At 42.0% G+C, this 20488-nt stretch overlaps 1 protein-coding gene across 2 annotated transcripts in view; it reads right to left on the reverse strand.

Moving 5' to 3' along the window:
• AOAH (acyloxyacyl hydrolase) overlaps positions 1-19204 on the reverse strand; it is a 72565-nt gene extending 53361 nt beyond the window's left edge. Inside the window, exons 1-4 of one of the 2 annotated variants that reach the window (XM_053940763.1) lie at positions 19126-19204; positions 18400-18554; positions 4943-5038; positions 472-532 (exon numbers count right to left, since the gene is read on the reverse strand). In XM_053940763.1, the coding sequence (XP_053796738.1) occupies positions 472-532; positions 4943-5038; positions 18400-18553 (311 nt within the window). In that variant the 5' untranslated portion in view covers position 18554; positions 19126-19204. Of the gene's footprint in view, positions 1-471; positions 533-4942; positions 5039-18399; positions 18555-18928; positions 19026-19125 lie in introns of those variants that run through there. The other variant, XM_053940772.1, reaches the window with a different exon arrangement.
• Positions 19205-20488: the final 1284 nt, after the last annotated feature.

Raw genomic sequence — 20488 nt, forward strand, 5'->3', positions numbered from 1 at the left:
CCTACATTTTATTTTTTTAATCACTTAGATTAAATAGTAGGCTTCCCCAAGAGTGCATATCAAGGTCAGGTCTGAGAGCATGTAGGGGCTGACAATTAGAAAGCCTGATTAGAAGTAGAATGGAAAGCAAGAGCCAAGCAACAACTGTCTGATTTTATAGAACCTGTCTCACACACACAGGTTATTCAAATTCCTCCCTCAGCCAAATGAGCTGAATTTCAAAAGATAATTATATCAGGTGGGCCTGACTTGAGATTTAAATGGAATATCAAAATGGTTACCAGTGGCAGCCTGTGTTTATTCACTCAGGAATAGCTGTGCCAAACGCCAAACCAGAATCACTGTGAAGCACCTCTGCTTTAAAAATAATGTGATTTTAGGACTGAAATCCCTCCACTTCAACCTGACAGCACATCTGTACATGTCAAGAACAAACTAAGCAAAAATCTGAGAGGACACAGCAATACTTACAGTTCAGCTATGTGTGGACCGTAAAGTTCAGCAAGCACATAACAGAAACCTTGCAGTTTTTCTAGAAAACATAATTTTTAATTTTTTTTTTTAAGTAATTGAACATGGTGAAACTGGTTTCATAGCAGTCAAAATACAGAAGCAGTTGGTTCATTAAGGTGAATGCTGATTTTCCTGTGAATGTCTGACCTCAGTGCAGCACCAGAGAATGGGAAAATCTGAATTTCTAATCTTGCCTAAAACCCTTCTGGCTTTAGGTAAGTCACATGATGAAGACTAAAAAGGATAACTAGCTTTTGTTAATTTTTCTGACTATGGCATAATAGAAAAGTCAAAAGAAATTGTGCATGCCACAGAATCTTTGAAGTAGTTTAAACAAACATCTCAGTAGGTTTGAAAGGAGAAAGAAAACAAACACATAAATCAAAGCTCAGAAAGTGATATTGGGCTTGATGCTACTCCTAGAGCTGCCTCGGAGCTTCTGGGGGCTTGTGGAGTTAAGAGAATATGTTCTGTGTGGAGCAGGAGTTGTGCAGGAGTTATTGCATTCAAAGAAATACCTGACACTTTTCATTTGGCTTCCTTTCACAGTCTACAGTCATGTGCCTTTTTGGGATGCTGGCTCAGGTGGTTTCCTCAATATGTGTGAAGCATGTCATTGATAAGACAGTTCATCAGAGATTTCTTTAAGGTACTGTTGTAAAATAACAGGGGATCCATGCACCTGAGCAATGACACTGAGGGAGAGTGAAGGTTTGAATACAAGTAGGCCACTGATCTGACAGTTCCATGAAGGAAAACTGCCTGTTTCTTGGCCTGAACAGACTAGAGCTGGTTAACCATGCACATAACCTGCAAAGGAGGTGCCAGGCCTTGCTTCAGCTGGGGTGGTGCTGTGAAATGTCCTAAGAGACAGGTTAGCACAAGTGCCGTGACAACAAACTTGCAGCTCCTCAAACTCCTTAGAGTTGTCGTTTTCTCTTGCACCTCAATTACCCAGACAGATAACAATCTGTACCTGGGGAAGAAAGCACAGAGTATTCTCATCTTTCCCAGGGAAAAGCCATAGAAACACCCAAAGCAGTCACTTCCCCCCAACTTTGGCCTGAATATTCCATTTTAGCCAGTGCCAGGCTGGACACGCCCAGGGCTGGGGGGCTGCTGCATACAGGGTAAGTTGTTCTGCTATGTGGAGGGTACAAATCTTTGTGGCAGGGACTCCACTGGTGGCCATGGGTATGCTGCTGCTCCCACAGCTGCTCTTCTGCCAGGACTGCAGGCACCCTGGCTGGCAACCTGCACCTGAGAAAGGAAGACTGGCACCAGGAAGGCATATCAGGGAATAAAGAGATAATTTTCCCAACACCCTCCTACTCATGGTGTTGCAGGCAGCTTCTGTAACTACAGTAGCTGATTTTTCTTATCTCATGACAGGTGTTTTGTTTCAATCAAGTTATTAGCTTCATTTCTTTGCCTCCTTTGCCACATAACTTCTCACTATTGGCTCTTTAGAAGCAATCTGCAAGTAAAAATTGGTCTCCTGATTAGAATTAGGTTTTATTCTTGTTCACCTAAAATGAAAGATGTCGGAGACATCAATAACCTGTGTTTGGCATCACTGCTGAGTAGAATACCCTCTGATGAGGCTTAACACTGGGGTACCTGGCTCCCTAAGGTAGCCTGCAGGCAAATGTGGCTGGTTTCCCCAGCACCTCCCCAGTGCATCACAGGCGATGGTCTCCTTATGAGTTTCCCAAACCAGCTGGTTTCCACAACATTTTTGGCTCTGGAGGAGCCAGCTGGCTGCTGTAATCTCTCCTGGTGTCTGAGAGCAGAGTTTGGCTGCCTATCAGCTCTGGGAAGCTGATAAAGGTGTTTTGCTGATCGCACTGTTTTTCTCATAGGAATAATGTTAAATTATCAGTGAGCATGTAAAGTCCTTTTGGAAGATTCAGATGCCATTTAGGCTTTGGCTTTCAACAAAACACCAAGACCAAAGCCACAGACTGTGTTTACAGGACTTGCCATTGGAGCCAGGCTGCATTCATGTGTTCACAAATCTCCAGCTCTGCTAATGCACACAAGGAGAGGATATTGCAAAGAGAAATCTCTGTTAGGAAGAAGCAGTGTAGGTCAGAAAAGAGGGGGAGAGAAAGAGAAAAATGATTAATAACTGTGGGTGTACAGGGGCAAGAAAAGAGCTTAAACAAAATGAAATGCTGGAAAATTCAGAGAAAATGTAGAGTAGACTTGCTTCAGTTAAAAGAGATCCCCTAAAATCCCTTAGATCCCCTAAGAACAGTCCAGAAGGTTTTCATATATAGCTTCATAGTCCTGGAAACACAAACCCTGGCTGAGTCCCAGAGGACAAATATTTGCAAAAAAGATGCTATTATCACGTTGCCATTTGCACTTGAGCTCTAAGGTGTTTACACAGCAGTGGTCAACACAGAAGCAGAACATGACTCAGAGGCAAAGCCGAAGGCAGAGGGTCTCAAAGCACATTTCAGGTATCAGACACGTCTGTCCCATCAAGCAGACAGTCAGTATCCAGGTAAACATACATTTTTGCTAAGAACACCACTTACGCTGTAAATACTGCCCCTTCCCCCAGACCTGGTCTTTCTATCTGCTCAAGAGCCTTCTTCACTCATGACATACTATTCTTATTTTCTTAGGTCTATTTGCCATGTTGCTTGAATCACACACATTGCAAGTATTTCCATACAAATGAGGCTGTGGTTTTGTTTTCGACACAGCCTGTGAGATTGAGTGGGACTGACAGGTACTGAAATTTTCTCTCTTTTTCTCTAAGCATTTTTTGTTCTTGAACATCACATAACTTTACAGAAGGCTTGATCCAAACCTGACTTGATTGTAGTCACAATTATTGGAGGCCTTCAAAAACACCACTTCCTAAGGTTTTTGGAGTCCTACTCCTTTTTATGCCTTAGGAAAAGCCTCACTGCCATTAATTTGTTGCTGTTATTCTTGCTATGGATTGTAGGCGTGTGCATAATAATGAAATTGTTTCTCCGTCTGAAATGCATGACCTGCTTTGGTAGGTTTGCTCCTCACGAGCATCCAAACCTTTTCCAACGTTTCAAGCAGCAAGAGGAAACTGTTGATTCCTGTTGGGCTGCAGTGTTCACCTCCCAGGAGAGGATAAATCAGGTTACACTCTAGCTCCCACACAATCCATAGGATTTTTCACTCCTTTCAACTTCAGGGTCAGGTTTTTTTCTGCTGGATATATCCATGCATCTCACAAGGTAACTGGATTATACAGATTAAACTAAAAGGATAATAGGATTTTATGTGTATAAAGAATGGCAGCTGAAAAGAAATATCTTGACATGTCAGAAGAACAAGGTCCACTGAGTGAATCATGAACACAGACCTAGCATGTCATAATTTAAAGAAGAAAATTGTGTTTTAATAGCAGGATCAGTGCTTCTAATTGCAACTTCATGGTTATGTGCCTGTAATTTACAACACTGAGGATATGACTTATGGAATAGAAATCAGATAAACGTCATTCTATCGATGAATGAATCCTAGCAATTAGCTCCCTGCCCCATTCTGCCTTGGGAAATCCTTCCTTGGAAAGGAGGGAATTAATATTCTGCACATATCCTCTGTGAAACTGGGGTCTGCAGAGCAAGACGGTTTCTCAGAGACACAATTCATGAAATCATATAAAAATGACATTTTAATGAAGAATCCTAAGCCATCTTTTTACATTAATAACATTAAAAAGATATCATGAATGTGAGATCTAGCTACTTAAATAGTTATAGGGTTAGTGTGTGAGGCACAAAACTATTCTGGCATTCAAACTGTTCTCTATTTAGGGGTGTGCCTGTGGAGCTCCAGCCTCCTTTGGGTAGATAAAATAAGGAGCAGAAAAAGGGGAGTCTTACATATATTCGCATGGAATAGATATTGCTTTTGAAATTTGTATCACCAATTACTTTTCAGAAGCTTTTCTGTGCACATCAAATGCTCACATCTTGCACCTGTCAGCCTCATCTCATTTTTAAAATGTTACAATAGCAGTTCCCATACCCGCTGAAAACATTTTCATCTTCACTGTTGCTATAAAGACCCATATCAACAAGCAGGAGGAGTGATGGGGCATACAGTGAATCTATTCTTAAGCTGCTAACAAAGGGACTAAGGGGAGAAAAGGGAAGGGAACTGGTCTGCATGTGTTGGTGCTCACATGTGTGTGGGGCTTAATATAGCCCCATTCACTCTAACTTTTGGGACAAAATCCCAGCTCTGAATCTAAGTGAAGCCATGTCACTGACTTCCCTGTAAATAGCAACTTGCTATCTCCCAGCTACACAAATTTGAGGTACTGCACAAGAGGTAGATAAAGTTTTTTCAGACTTCCCATGCGAGTTTTTAATTAACAGGGAAATACATCAGCACCAACGTGGCATATGGCACATTATTTGGTACTTACCAGGTACGTAGTCACACAGTCTCTCCACAGCTGCCTTTACTGTACTGTTGTGCCACTGTGCAAGCTGTTCGATGACAGACACCACAAGCACGCATCCTTCAAGAAAATAAAAAACCAAAAAAAAGGAATACCATTATTGGTGAAATATTATGAAGCACCCTGCAACACAGAAGTATTTCTGGCATCTTTGGGCATTTCATTTCTTGGGATAGATGCTCCATGGCAGATAGGTGTTCAAGGGGAAAAAAACATCAGTGAATTCCTGTCTTCATTCAAAACCCTGTGAGTTATTAGAGAGAGGATGCTCATTCCAGAGGACCACAAAGAACAGCCTGGCTTTTACAGCACTGTATGGTGCTCCTGGAAAAATGACTCCATTCTTTCAAGGTTAAAAATTGAGGAGTCAAAGGGATAGCCATTGTTACAAACTGCCTGCTTGATCACCTGCTCTCTCATTTTATCTCACAAGAAAAAAGGCACAGCTCTGTACTTAACAGGACTTTTATACCTCTCCACACAACCAGCACAGAGAGGTACAAAAACCGGAAACCAAATGTTTGTGACTGCCTACAGAAGAGAAGTCACACCAAAGACATATATGCGGACCATGACAGAGCATCCGTGGCATCATTTCTTCACAGACTTTCCTGCAAAGCCCAGTGATGCTCAGCACACACAAGGCTGCTGAGCCCAGCTACACATTTGTTAAAACCAAAATGTCTTCACAGTTCATTCTGCTCTGCCTCTGTGGTTGGAAAGAAACCACTTCCTATGACCTATGAATCTGGTTATTTCTCATCACTTAGTGAGTGTGAACACGGCTAGCAAAGTGTTTCTTGAGATGTGCAGCACTTTTCCCTCTGCTGTTTTGGGGGATTAAGTAGATTCAATGTGATCCCCACAGAACAGTCATTCGAAATCCAGTTGATGAGCATTCATTTCAAGTCAATTTTAAATTGCTGTAGATCAGCATTGTGCTTTCTCTGCAGTGGCTTCACCATTTTATGAGTAATACAGCTTTGGTGATGCCAAGTCTGCCCACTGTAGTCAGACCTGGCAGCCAGAGTGCTGGCCCTGCCTAGACTCAGAGCCTGTGCAAGAGAGGCAGGTATCCCAGGCAGACAGGAGACAAGGAGCCAGAGTACCAGTTTCCAGCAGCCTGAATAAAGATTTCTGTTTGAAATCCCTGTAACAGAATTCTGTTTCCTCTCCTGTGCAAGCAATCTCATCTCTGAGACCTGTTCTAGCAGGGTCTAGAAATGGAGGTGAGCTGCAGCAATTTGATGTGGCTGCAGACTCACCTTTCTCCAAAGCTCAAGAACATTAATGTTCAGGTTTTCAGACTGGCACAACTCTTCAAAGTGAGCTTCTAAATTCCTTCCTTCCTACCTATGTGCTATTATATCAAAGTGTTGTTTTTCAACGTAAATAATTCTGATGCTTCTATGGCAAGTAAAAGAGAAGGTAGGGCAATTGGAACTTGCTGTAAGAACAATATTTTTGACTCTTCTATTACTTCTTCTATCCCAAATACAGTAATCCAGAAGAAATTACAGTGAACTTGTCACCGCTTTTGCAGGGAGAAAAGCCTACTTCTCCATACTTATTAAATAAAAGGCTCATTCAAGATCCTCTGCAGAATGATTTATAAAGCATGTTAAGAACCATTACCTCCAGTCAGCCTAAAAGAATTGAAGAACAAATGGAAACAGATACAACCAAGAAAAACCCTGAAGCAAGATATTCCTTCTTTCCTGCCCCCTTCCCCAACTCCCCAAGTAGCCAGAGGCTAACTAGTCCCAAGAATTAACAGCTAATTAAAAACACAACAGCTGGGGAAAAAAAAAAAGTTGAATAATAAGCTAATTAAAAACAACAGCTGGGAAAAAAAAAAGTTGAATAATAAAGACCCAAACTAAAAGTAAAGGGAAGGTCCAAGATGAAGTGTATAGCATATTCAGAACAGGTCAGGGTCCTCTGGTCCAGGTTTAAACTTACTACAGCCTTATCATAAAATAGTTTGGGTGGGAAGAGCCTTTTCTAGTCCAAGGCCCCTGCAGTAAGCAGGGCCATCTTCACCTAGATGAGGTTGCTCAGAGCCCTGTTCAACCTGATCTCAAATGTTTCCAGGGATAGGACATCCAGCACTCCCACACTTGTGGGGGTGCACATTAAAGAGTGCAAGAGCACTCTTCAGCTGTTTTAGTGCAAATCATGCCCTGCACTGGCCTCAGGGACAGAAACAGACCCTGGCTCCTTTGCCAGGGTAGGGTGGTAATAGCCTTGCTGGACTGACTCCAGCCTTTAGCTCTGAGATGGCACTGCACATCCTGAGAACACACCATAACACATCTAAAAGTCATTACATAAAGGCTACATTATTAACACACATGAACAACCTGCAGACAACAGGGACTACCCTTGCCCTGTCCTCTATGTCTATTTATTCATGAGGATGGAGGCTCAGAAAAATTAAATTACCTAAATGATGACTTAACCACAAAACAGCACAATCTTTCTGTGCTTTCCTTTCTACTCTTACCAAGGTCAGATGTTCGTCTATCAATCATGCTGTCTAGAAGTCAGAAAGACAAAAAGGAGTCCAAGCAGAGAGGCAGGGAGAAGCTAGTCCTTTCATATTTTCCAAGCACAGCTTGCTTGGACAAACACAGCTTTTTTTTTTTTTGTTTTACCTCTTATTCTTTTGCCTCATGAGCTTGAGGATTCTACAAAATCATAGAATTTTTTAGGTTGCAGTTGACAGTGTCACCTACTGCAGCAGAGAGAAGTGTTGCTCTTTCTGCCTGTGCTGTGTAACCCAGTGCTCCTGCACCTGCACCTGCAGCCAGGGGCTGCGGAAAAAAGGGATTATGGACAAACAGCTCAAAATCCAAGAAGTTGGGCTGAGGATAAAAATGCCATTGATATTTTCATTTTCTCTGTTATACAACATGACAGTTTCCACTGAAGATGTAAGGTACTCTCTCATGTTTGTCAAAGTACCGCAGAGGGAGTGAGAAAAAAAAAAAAAACAACGATTTTTGGTTCAGCTCTGCAAAATAAATGGAATTCCTAATCACAAACACAATCATGCAGGTAGCCCCACTCAAGGAGCAGTCTCACAGCAATTAAAAGAATTTTTTTCATGTTGATTAAGTCAGATAGACACTTTTGTGTCTATTGAACCAGGCCCAAAGGCAAATCTGCTTCACATGAGGATTAACAGAGCCAACACTGAGTCTGAGCAGTACTTAATGCAGTACCTCAGGCTACTAGATGCTATATGAATATAAATAACAATAATAACAGTCTGACTATTTGGGAAAAACCCACAGAGCTGAACTTCAGAATATTTGCTCTCATAAACTCATCTTCACTATTCAGAGAGGATGTTTCTGCTTGTGCTATTACACTCTCCCCACTTCGGACACCTGCAGACCACACCTTGGTTATCCAAATGCTCCCTCCTCAAGTGCAGCTATTCCACATGAAATGCCACACTCCATGGGACAAGCTGATAGAGAAAATCTTGGCTGATTTTCAAAAGGATCTGCTGTTCCTTAGGCACTGCAGCTGGAGTCTGGAAGTGAATTTGGAGAGTCTCCCAGGTAGGAAAGGTGCTCCCAGGGAACACATTCCACCAACACATGCTATTGGCTGATCCAGTCTCTGTCCTCCCCATCTACCTGGGCTTTCATCAGTTGCCCTTGGCTGACCTTTCCTTGTGAGCTGTGCCCTGGGGGATGCTTGCTTATGTGTTGGTTCTGCTGATCTCAAAGCCTTTCATTTAGGCTGATGACATCAGGAGCAGTTTTTGGGCTGGAGATTCTAAAATACTCAGGAAAAAGGTTGAACCCTGTGAGGAGGGAGGGAGGAGGAATGTTCTAAGGGGGACTCACTGCACCAGAGAGAGCTTAATCCACCTAGGCTCTACCTGTTTTTTTCATGGAAACATGCCTCCCCGGTAATTCAGATTTATCCTTTAGGAGAACTTTTGTCTGGTGTTGGGCTATAGGTAAACTTCAAGAGGTTAGTTTCTATAAATGAAAGTTAATTCAGACTATCCTTGCTTTTACTACAAACCTGCTCTCTTTTTATCTTCCTCTGCATTGAGTGGCAGGAACAGAAATGCTAAACAATTATCCTAGTATTTAATGGGTCTTAATTCCACTGGCTAAAAATGGAAAATAATTATATAGCTAAAAAGGGCAGGAGGAAATCAGATGTCTTTGACTGTAAAAATCTCATTGCTTTAATTACTTATCACATGTGCAAGAATATAAACTTTTAAGTACTCTGGCATCAGTGGAAAAGCACATCCAGATCTGGCCAGTCATTAGCAGCTATTGCTTCCTTTTAATTCACTAGATATTTAGATGTGATTTATTTCTCATCATGATCTGGACACATATAAGGCAATGTAAATAAGCTTCATCATTAAATAAAGCTCATTTTTTTTTAACTGTTGCACATGATTTTCCTTAGAAACAACTTTCAGTAAGTTGATTCCGCTGTCTCACTTCAATAATAGGTTTCAATACCTTGACAGGCTGAAGGATGTTTTTCTCTGGAAGAAATTCATTGGCATTATAATACCTACCAGGCATTAGAAACTAGACTCTGGCATTAATAAATGCCTGTCGCTTTTAGCAATAGCTTGTCCCATCTGCTATTAATTTCTGAAGAGATAAGACAAGACCATAACCATTTGGCTCAGTGCAGTAAGGTGAAAACTCACACATCAGGAAGTACTTCTTTCCATATATTTGAAGGTAGTGTGTAATAAAAATATGCCATTTCCAATAAGCTCAGGGGAAAAAAAAGAAAACATACCCCAGTAATAAAATCAGAACTAGAGGAATTCATTGCTTAGCTGTGAAGCCCCTGGCTGTTTGAGCAGACTATTTAACTCAATCTACTTCTGCTGCACAAGTTTGAAAGGCTCTATAATTAGAATTATACCTAAGGATGTCAAAAAGTATCTGGATAGTGAAAGCTGCCTCTCTAAGTTTCAGATTTGTAGGTATATTTGTCTGAGTAAAATTCTCTTCAGTGGGTTTTCTGGCACCTGGCACATCTTCCTTTGCCATCCTTTGCTCATGTTTCAGGATGCTGGATTTCTTTCTCACCCCTACAGCCATCAATTAAATGTACCCCCAGAATACAAGGAAGACATTAAGTCCAAAAAATGGCCTTGGACACAAATATCTCTCTGCAAACCCTGCTGACAAGGCTGTGGTCACCCTGCAGCCATTCTGCTTGCTCCTGGTGGAGCAGGAACTGGAGCCTTGCTTGGTGACGTGGCAAACCCCTGCCTCAAAAATCCGTCTGCTGCAGCAGGGCTCTGCATACATGAAGCCATTTATCACATTCCTGGCTTTATACAGAAGATGAAGAGTTTCCCAAAACACAGTCTTAGCTTCTTCCATTTATAGATGATCCTAAGCTCCAAGGCATCTCTTAAAGCCTACAGGTGAGGAGACCAAGAACCTGCCTACAAAAGAGGATATTGCTAGTCCTTGTGCTGATGCTATTGTTCTGGCATAAAAATACCTCTTTCCAAATTAGTCTAATCCAGTTCCTGTTCAACCTGGAACAAGACATTTCTCTTTGAAATTCATGTGGGGAGATAATAAGAAATAGGGTTTTCTCCTCTGGGATGGGGACATCCACGTGAGTATTCTAGGTGCAGGCAGACCATAGTTATGCAAACTTACAATACAGGAATGTTTTCTTTTTCATATAATCATAGAATGGTTTGGGTTGAAAGGGACCTTAAAGATCATCTAGCCTGAACCCCCTGGCCATGGGCAGGGACAACTTCCACTGTACCAGGTTGCTCAAAGCCCCATCCAACTTGGCCTTGAACACAGCTTCCACAACTTCTCTGGGACACCTGTGCCAGCATCTCACTTACTATATATTCCTTTCCTAACAGGGCCCAATATCCATATTGCCTTTCTGCACTGCTTCTCATTACTGAGCTGATGCTTTCAAAGAACAGCCCTTTATAACCTCAAGATTTCATTCCAGCTCAATGAAATATTCAGCTCAAATGACATAACTGTATATGCAAAGTAAGGACAGTTATCTTCCCATATACAGACAGAGGATTTGTTGCTTTGAAAGGTAATTTGGAAATGGATCTGAGTGATAGTCTTTTAACTCAGATTTTGCTTCCTATCCCATTTACAGAATTAATGTATTTTACAGAGATACTGAGGTGATGGAACATTATTATAGGTATCCATATTCAAATATGTTGGCATATACAAGACCCTTTCACCTTTAATTTGCTAAGTCTTATGAAATATCTTGGAAATACTAAATGGTACACTATTAACAAACCTGTCACTGGGCATTAAATTACACATAGTGTAGTGGCTAAAGAGATTTTTAAAATATTAATATCAAAACAGCAGCATTTTGAGTGCATTTGTAACAAATTCCAGCAAAACTTGGAATACTAGTTATTATTGCTGTTGCTCATGTAAAAGCAGTGGGTCACCTCAGGCACCCTAACTTCAGAGCTCCAGTCATTCATTTTTGTTTCATTTAGACATACAACAAAGACTCTGATATAGCTATGACAGAAAATTCAGTTTCCATCTAGTGGGAGACTCTGGTATCCATACCTGGCAGCCAAATGTATCCCTAGTGTTTCCTACATTACACTTCAAAGAGCCCTATTTAACAAAATCTATAACCCCAGGCATTTCCAATAGAAATGTTTTCTGTATTAATTAATATGAGAAAAGCCCCTGTGTATGTATGTGTGACACTAACATATTTTTCTTTTCCAAATCAGGAAAGGGTATTGAAAATTTACTGAAACCAGAATGCTGGCAGAGGGTGTTAATGTAAGTTGATAACTTTATCCTCGTTGCAAAGGCTTCCCCATTTCAGGATTCTGAATGCAAGAAACTTTTTTTCAGATCTACAATTCCTAACAGCAGTAAAAATGATTGCCTTAAACACGAGCAGTAGTTCTCTGTAGGGTTAACACATGAACAAGAGTGGGAGGCATACATGTGGGAATCAGCATCCAAATAGACAATCAATAAAATGATTATTATACTCAAGGCAAGCATCAGTAATGTAGAATGTACAAGACTACCCATGTGTACAAATGCACATAGATGTGATTGTGTATTTACACACACACAGATATGGATGTGTTGGCATGCTGAGCACATCTTTTCATTGTGATCAATAGATGTATTTGCATTTTATGGTCATAAGCTTTCAGTAAGATGATGATTTTGGAAAAGAAATTTTTACCATCAGTTGCTGAAAAATTGCTGAGTAGCTGCTTTAGTATCTCTACTTTACTATTCCTATACCTGTGTTTGTGCTAGCTAAAGTATAATCATAGGCAAAATGTTAGGGTCAAATTTAGTATTTATTGCTGGTCATCAGGTCAAACTTTGTTGCTGATTAAATGCAGCAATGCTGGTGAAATGGGCAGAGCTGCTATGGCTTGGAACTGACTAAGCTGTAATCAAAGTAGATTCCCAGCCTTTTAGAGTAAAATACATTGTGGTGTTACACTGATATTGAGCTAGGTTTTTTTACAGAACTCACTGAGCTGTAAATTATATGTTCTGTCATGGTGTCCCCCCAGACAATATGTGCACAGCCGCTCTGCCTGAGCACAGTTGTTAAAAGCCTCCAACTCCATTTGGCATGTTCCATTGTGTGAAGTTATTGGGAACTCTGAACGTCACCGGTCCTGCTGCCTCTCCAAGGGGCATATTTCATCCCTGCACTCATGCACAGCTAGACAGAGGCAAACTGTTAAGGACAATGACTACAACGCAAATCAACACAGGTAGAGGTTAGCGTTTTACTCTGTTGGTAGCCCAGAAACACCCGTTCTTTAATGCAATCAGAGCTGAAAATACGTTTCGAAAATATGCTTCTTCATACGCTAGTAACTGTGTACTCCTGGCTGAATGGAGGTGGTGACCCACAAAGGTTGCTGAGAATGGCATTATATCGAACACAAAGATGGGGAAATTTGCTTTTCTGGCTGCTGACCCGCAGGATCTCTGCTTGCTAGCAGAGAAAATGGAGAGCACTGCTGTCTGGCCTTATTGAGGGCTCCCTGACTAAACGCCTCGCTCTGAAAAGGGCAACCAAAGTTAATCGCCAATAGAGCAGGACAGTCTATTGTGGGGGGGAAAACAAATAAATGCTGCTCTTTGCAAATGCTTCTTGCAGTCACAGCGCAGAAGTCCAGAAATGCTGACCTGGAGTAAGTCCTCTTACAAAACCTCTGCCCTAACAGATGATATAAACCATCTCAGCCATTCCAAAGGAACAGGGCAGACAAAGTTTGTAAAGGGTCTTGTTATGAGGTCTTCTACAGATTTCTCAGGAACTTCTTACTCTGCTCACTTATCACTGTCACAGGAAAATCCTCTTACTAATGTTCCCACTAGTACCCATTTCTGTTATTTCTTGGAGAATGGATCATGCCTTTAATGCTTTCATGGACAGATATATGTTTTCTCAAGTTTTTCTTCTCTAGACTAATTAACTCTAATTTATTCACTCTTCTTTTATAGCTTATGCTTGTTTTTCTCTGAAACCTCCTGTCACTCTGCATCATTTTTGATGCACAGCCCCAAAAGGGAAGGCAGAAATTCCTCTAAGGCTTTGTCAATGCTGAGAAAGGTAACAGGCTACTTCACATGTCTTGCAAGCTGACTTCTGTTCGCACGTCTTGGTGTGTGCCGCATGTACATGCCATCATTGTGCCACTACAAGCCCAGATGATCTTCCTTAGGGATGCCACCCAGCTGGTTGTTCCTCATCTGCTGTGTGTGTCATTGACTATTTCTGCTGAAGTGAGTGCCTTCAGCATTCCCAAATTGAAATTACCTTCTCAGACGCAAGTACTCCAAGTTGTCAAGCTTGTTTTGAATTTAATTCTGCCCTCTATTTTACTTGCAAACAATTTCAGTTTTACATGAACTGATTTAATTTAATAGTACAAACTTCATTATCCTGGCTACTGAAAATATGGAATGATAGTATGTTCAGAAGAGAAATCCAAGAAAGACCTGATTTTGTACATCCTTTTGCTTAGGGAGTGAGCTACTTGTAATTTCTCTCTGAACAAGACGACTCTTCAGTTTTGTTCTGCCCTGTAGAAGCTTAATCACTGTCACACATCTCTCAAGCATAAGATTAGTGCTGAGGTAGTGCCAAAAGCCTTACTAAAGCCCAGCTATAACATCTGCTTCTTATTCCGTGTCTACATGGCATTATCCCATTGGCAAAGAAAATTAGATTGATCTTACACTACTTTTGAAAGGTGTTTTTAAAAAGTTTTGTTAGCTATTGAAGGATTTTTCTAGGATTTGATGTTTAACTGACTAATCTACCATTCCCGAAATTCCCTTTCTTACTGTGTTGAAAAGAGATGAATACAGAAGTTCCCATCTGTCTTTCAGTGTCTCCCCCATTTTCTGCATACTCCAGAGCAGCTTCTGCCTTTCCTGAGGTTGCTTCAGGTACCTCTGGATGAAGTCACCTTTGCTAGAGAGCAGAGCAATTTGCAACAAACCTTTAAGGGCTCTGTGGTAAGTAAAGGGTGGAATTGAATAAAAGCTTTAAAAATCAGTAGAAAAATGATGAAACATTAACACCAGTGTCAACAGTTTACCAGTGTTACTGTACTGTCTTTGGGTATCTTAACATTAACTTAAGTAAGACTTTGCTTGCCTTTTGAAATGGGCAGCACTTTCCTCATTTGGAAGATGGGAAAGTAAAGACCTGAGTATATGAAAGGTTCATTCATGCCTAATTTTTGAGAGAAAAGTACACAGCATCTCTTTCTCAGGATGAAACAGTCAGGCTGCACTCAGCAAAAGGATTTTTAGGTCTCATCCCAAGTAAATCCCTTAAGTCATGCTGCCCATCAGTAACAAGCCCAGAAAGGAAAGCCAGACTCAGCATGCAGCTCCCAAACCCATGCACAGAACAGAACCTTGCAGCCTTTGCAGGAGGAAAACAGCTTCACAGGCTTTTGCATGTAGGAAAGCTTACAAAAGCCCTTTTACATCTCATAAGGAAAAACCAGAAAAAACAGATCACATGCAAAGTGTGCAGAAGGCCCAAAGGAAGGGCCTGAGATGATTTCACAGAATGCAAAAATGGTGGCATTTTAGCAGCCTGTGGAGACAGGAAATACTGATGGAGGAAAAAGACTGTCAGATGCTGGGAAATTTTTTTTTTTGTGACAAGGCCAAAGAAAGGCCATTTATCTGGTTGTGGTTAGGTACTGCTTCAGACCAGTTATCTTAGATGGTTAGGAATTGCTCAGGTGTACTACATATGATCCTGTGTTTGGGAGGGTTATTTTTGGGTGCTTTTCTCCTCTTTGCTGTAACTCTAAAATGCAGCAGTATCAAACCCCTTTTCAGGTGGGAACGCTCCAGTTGTTTTGTTTGTATGTCAAGGCAATTATGAAAAGCCTTTCCCTAAATGAAGCAGCTACATTTTTCAGGAAAATACAGAAAAAAATGATGTGACTCTTTCTACAGTACAATTAAAATTATTACAATTAAAAGTTTAGGTACAATTAAAATTGCTACCTAAACCTCACTGGAGGCACACCCTCCACTCCTCCAGCCCTGTTCCATATTGGCACATAGGTGCCTACCCAAAATACATTTCCCAGGATCTGCTAAGGGCAGGGAAGCCCCTTGAATCACCCAAATGGTTTGCCAATACGATTGGAATATACTGGGGCAGATGGTGGTACCTACCCAAGGAGTGCTGCAAGCAAGGGGAACAGAAGGAGGAAGCAACCAAGTTGTATCACATTTAACAGAGGTACCAGAGCTGCACTTAGGTCTCCTGTCATATTATTTCCACATACTTCTTTAAGAAGTGTGATAATCTCAGTGGAAAAAGGCTTAATGGGAAATATTTTCTTGGTTTTGTTACTGAAAGAGCATTCACTTTCTGACTGGCTTTGACTACTAACATAGCAATCTCAATCAAGCAGGTGGTAGACAGGAGTGATCAGAAATTCAATGTGCAGCCACCTCATTTCACTCAGAAAAGTGAGGCAGATAACTCTGAAAAATTAGACACCTGACCACACATTCAAACTTGCATAAAAAAATAATTTCTTCAAGGAAATCTCCTATGCATTTAGCAATAGGAATCTCTCACATTAAAAATTAGATAAGATTTAAGGAAGAAATTTTTCATGGTGACAGTGAGAAGGCACTGGAACAGGTTGCTGAAGAAAGTTGTGGATGCCCCATCCCTGCCACTATTCAAGGCCGGGTTGGATGGGACTCTGAGCAAGGTGATCAAGTAGAAGCTTCCCTGCCCATGTCAGGGGGGTGGAACTACAGGATTTTTAAGGTGCCCTCCAACCCAAACTATTTTCTCATTCTCTCTGATTCTATGAAATCATCTTGGCCTTGATCTATAAAGCCAAGAAGACACAGAAGAAGTACTCATGTCTCTTTGTCATTATCTTCCCAGATGGCAAATGACACCAACTAAGTATCTGGGGTCGAGTTGTTGGAAGGAAATCACAAGCTGATCCTGCCTTACTATCTGCTCCTAAGAGAGCTGGTCAATGAATCAGATGCAAGAGTTACCCCTGCTCCAAGCCATGGCAAGTGAAACAATCAACTCCTCTGTGCTTTCCCTTTCTGCTTGAGAAAAGGAAGGGACACAGTATTTTCAAAAGCTAGTTATATGAGCAGCTAATCAGTGAAAGCCCAGAGGGAGCCATTTGGGCTAGCAGCCACCAGCCCTCCCTGCCAGGCTGGCTCATGCCCTTTTAGCACTAGCCACACTTCATTTTTATCTTGTGGTTTACAGAGGTGGGCACAGTCTGTTTGGATCCTGACTCGAGCTCACAAGGATGTTTTTAGCTGAAGGGACACTTCAGAAAGATAAACTAGTGTGGGAGGCAGAACAAAGAGCATGCTGAGTGATCCCAGCAATGGGGCTAGCACTGCTCTCCTCCCTTTAGGAAGGAAAAAGAGGACAAGTTATCTTGCACAAGGCAACTTCAATGCAACATGTGGAATTTAGAACTTTTCTGAGTCAACAGGATGGCAAGACAATACTCACAATTTGACATTGAAAAAAACACCACTGTAAAAATCCCACAGATGAGTGTGGTCACTGCCTTTCCTGTGCCATCAAAACTGTAGCTGCCTTAAGATCTCACCTCTAAACAACACCACTTCCCCCTTGCTCTGGCAGCTGCTCCATCACCACTTGCATGGCTCCCAGCCCAAACAAGGACAGCCCCTCACAGCCATTTCTGCTTTTCTCATGTTGGTTGGTTGAACCCCCTCACCACCCTGACTCTACTCTGCTTTTGATTCACCCTGCCCCACCAAAACTGGGGTACTGTGGGTGGCTCAGAAGTGAAGCAAAAAACTGCTTTTATCAAGTTTAGGATTATTATTTGTAACTGTATTCCCCAAGCCACAGTGGAAAGAATTATTTCTTTCAGAAGGATGAAGAGCTGTGACAGGGTTTATGTTTCCAGCACAAAGGTGCCTTGGGAAGCTAAAAGAATCATAGAAAATTTTAGGCTGAAAAAAGCCTGTAAGATCAACAAGTACTGCTGATGACAAAGTAAAGCATTTGATTGTAATGCATAAGACATATCCATTTGCACACATAAAAATTATAAGCTACCACATCTCCCTAGGTATACGGAGTGCCATGCCAAGGGCATTTCTGGTGCAGAGATATCCACAGTTTACATTGATTCCAGTATTACCAGTCTTGCTCTGGGAATCACCTGAGACTTTAGAATACCTACTCCCAGCTATCAGTACTGTGGGGATCACCACAGTCACTGAAGTCATGTGAAAAGGGGGTTGCCAACTTGCCCCAGTTCAGTATGGGTCATGCAGACATGTGTGCACACCAAAAGGAAAGGAAATGTGAGGAAGCAGCCTTTGCAATCCAGCTATCCAGAGATGACTATTCAGACCACAAAGATCTCTGGCCCAAGTATGGACCAACCACTCTTAAGAATAGTTTTCCAGGAACTGAAATCAATAAGGAGATCCTGGACAAGTCTGAAGGGAACTGTGCCTTCCTGCCAGTTAAGCAAAATGCATTGTGATCCATAAGAAACACTAGGACTTTATAACATCCTATTTCCAGATCCCAGACCTGCAGACATTAAAGCCAACTTTTCAGATGCCATTTCCCACAGAACGAAAACATGAACTTTGGGAAGCAGCCAGTCAAAAACAAAATCATAAAATAATTCCAGATCCCATGACGGCCTTGCAAAATCTTCAGTGACTGATTCAGCAGAAACTACAAGTATTTAGCCGTACAGCTGTTGAAATAGATAAAGGAGCGATTTATGATGTGAATAGCAGCTCTCAGCTCACCAGTGAAGTAAAGAATGAACTAGTCCAGCAGGCAAACAAAACCTGGATACATACCAACACAAGTGTGTCCTTTGTACAGCCCAAATGGGAGCAAAGGGGCTCGTGGGTCTTTTCCACGGGGTAGAGGGGAGGAAGAGGCAGTCTTCAGCAGCAGCAAGAACCAGAGGATGCAGAATAAATTAAGGAATGTTTGCCTGGACTCCTTCATCCTAAGTAAAAAAGGAAGAAATCAGGCAGGAAGGGTGCAAGTGGACCTGTATTCCCTTAACTCTCAGGGAGTATCCTGCATTGGTGCAGCTTGAAGAGAAGGAGACTGATGTGCCTTGCAGCTGTAAGTAACACAGGGACAGATTCCCAGGTGGGGACAGAGACATCTGCCCTCTCATGGAGTGCGTGAAGGATCCCACACTCGCACATTGCAGGTGCTCTCCTGGCCCCTCAGCCCCTCTCAGGCCCTGCCACCCATCAAACCCAGCAGGTCCCACAGGCCTGGGCACGCTGTAAGGATGCCCGTGGCCCTGGCCCCAGGCTGCTCTCCACACCCCCACACAACCCTGCTGCCCCATGTGCAGCTATTCCCAACCTGCTGGCCTGGGAGGACCAAGAGGGTTGGATGAACAGCTCTGGCTCAGCGCTCTGTGTCTCCTGCAGCAGCAGCGGATGACTAACGACCTTGAACCACAGGAATTGCCAGACCCACTCAGCATTAATAACACAAGACACTCCCCTGAACAACTAGTGTTGCAAAAAAGGGAAAAGAAAAAAAACAACTCTACAAACCCTTCCCCCTGTGCCGTCACTCCTCTGCCCGCCTCCACAGAAAAGAAAGAAAATATCTCTCTGGCTGCCTCTGTAAAATTTCTGACCAGGGTTTCCATTCCGGAGGACTGAGTGTGCAAAATGAAAGAAGCTGCTCAAGACTCAGCCACAGGGCTGGGAGGGACGGGGCTGCCGTGCTGGGGTTTTGCCAGGGCTTTAGTTCTGCCGGGACTGAGGGATAGGGATAGGAGACAGCTGCCAGAGTGAGGGTAGTTATGGGAGCTGAACCCCTGCTCCCATCAGCTTTGAGCACATTTGCTTGCAGCCCCCAGCTGCCTGAGAGCCTTGTGAAATCCTGTGCTGTTCCTGCTTTGGCAGTCACAACAACTAAAGGTTTCCCTAGCTCTATTTTTTTTAATCCCTCAGACAAGGCATAAACCAGTCATTCCCCAGCCTGAAGCAAAAGCAGAGTAAAACATGCTTAAATTATGTGAATTCAGAGGTGGAACAAGTCCAAACAGCTACATTCTAGACTCTGTGGGTGCAAGGATGGCTTGAAGGAGGCAGTTTAGGACTGAGGCACTGGAGGGACGATGCTGTGCCCTTGCTCTGCCTCTGCCTTTTTGTATAAACCTGGGCAAGTCTCTTCCCCTCACAGTGGGCAATGGGTACTCATCTTTCCTTCCGATTTCTTGTCTGTCTCTTTCAAAAGCGGCAGGCCAGTGACATGGGTTGCTAAAGGACAATGAGGAACCTGTCTCATAAAGTATCCCTACATGCTTCCCAGGAATAATTAAAAGAGACTTATAAATAGTGTTGCAAAGAGAAAAACTAGAGAAGGTATTAAAACCAGCAATTTCCAGCCAGTTCCTGCAGACCAGCATGATCACACTTGGATCAGATTTGCTTCAGTATTTAATGTGTGTTTTACAAACCACTTCCTTCCTTGGGAGTCTCTCCTATGACTTTTTAAAGATGGTCCCAGAAAATTTGCCTCAACTTTGATAAGGAGGATTTGCCTTGTGCTAATGATGACATAATCCAGTGGCTCTGGGGAAAAAAAAATAAGAATATAAAATCTTCAACATGAATACAAATCACTCTGTATTTTCATTCTTTAAGCCAAGCCATTTGCTTTCAAATGTATGCTTTCCTTTGAAAAATATAAAAAATAATTAAACCCAAAATGAAGGTAATAGCTGTTGTCTGAGTTTTGCAGAACTGTTTCTGCTTATCATTCTCCTTATAGCTAGCAATGATGGTTTTCTTTATTTTTTTTAAGAGCAGATAAACAAAAATCATAGTGCAAAGTACCTTATCCATATGCCAATCCTACTGAAATCTGCAGGATGTTTTTCTTAATGCTGTAAAAACTTGCTATAAA

Source organism: Vidua chalybeata, chromosome 1, assembly GCF_026979565.1.
Source record: "Vidua chalybeata isolate OUT-0048 chromosome 1, bVidCha1 merged haplotype, whole genome shotgun sequence".
Taxonomy (NCBI): Eukaryota; Metazoa; Chordata; class Aves; order Passeriformes; family Viduidae; genus Vidua; species Vidua chalybeata.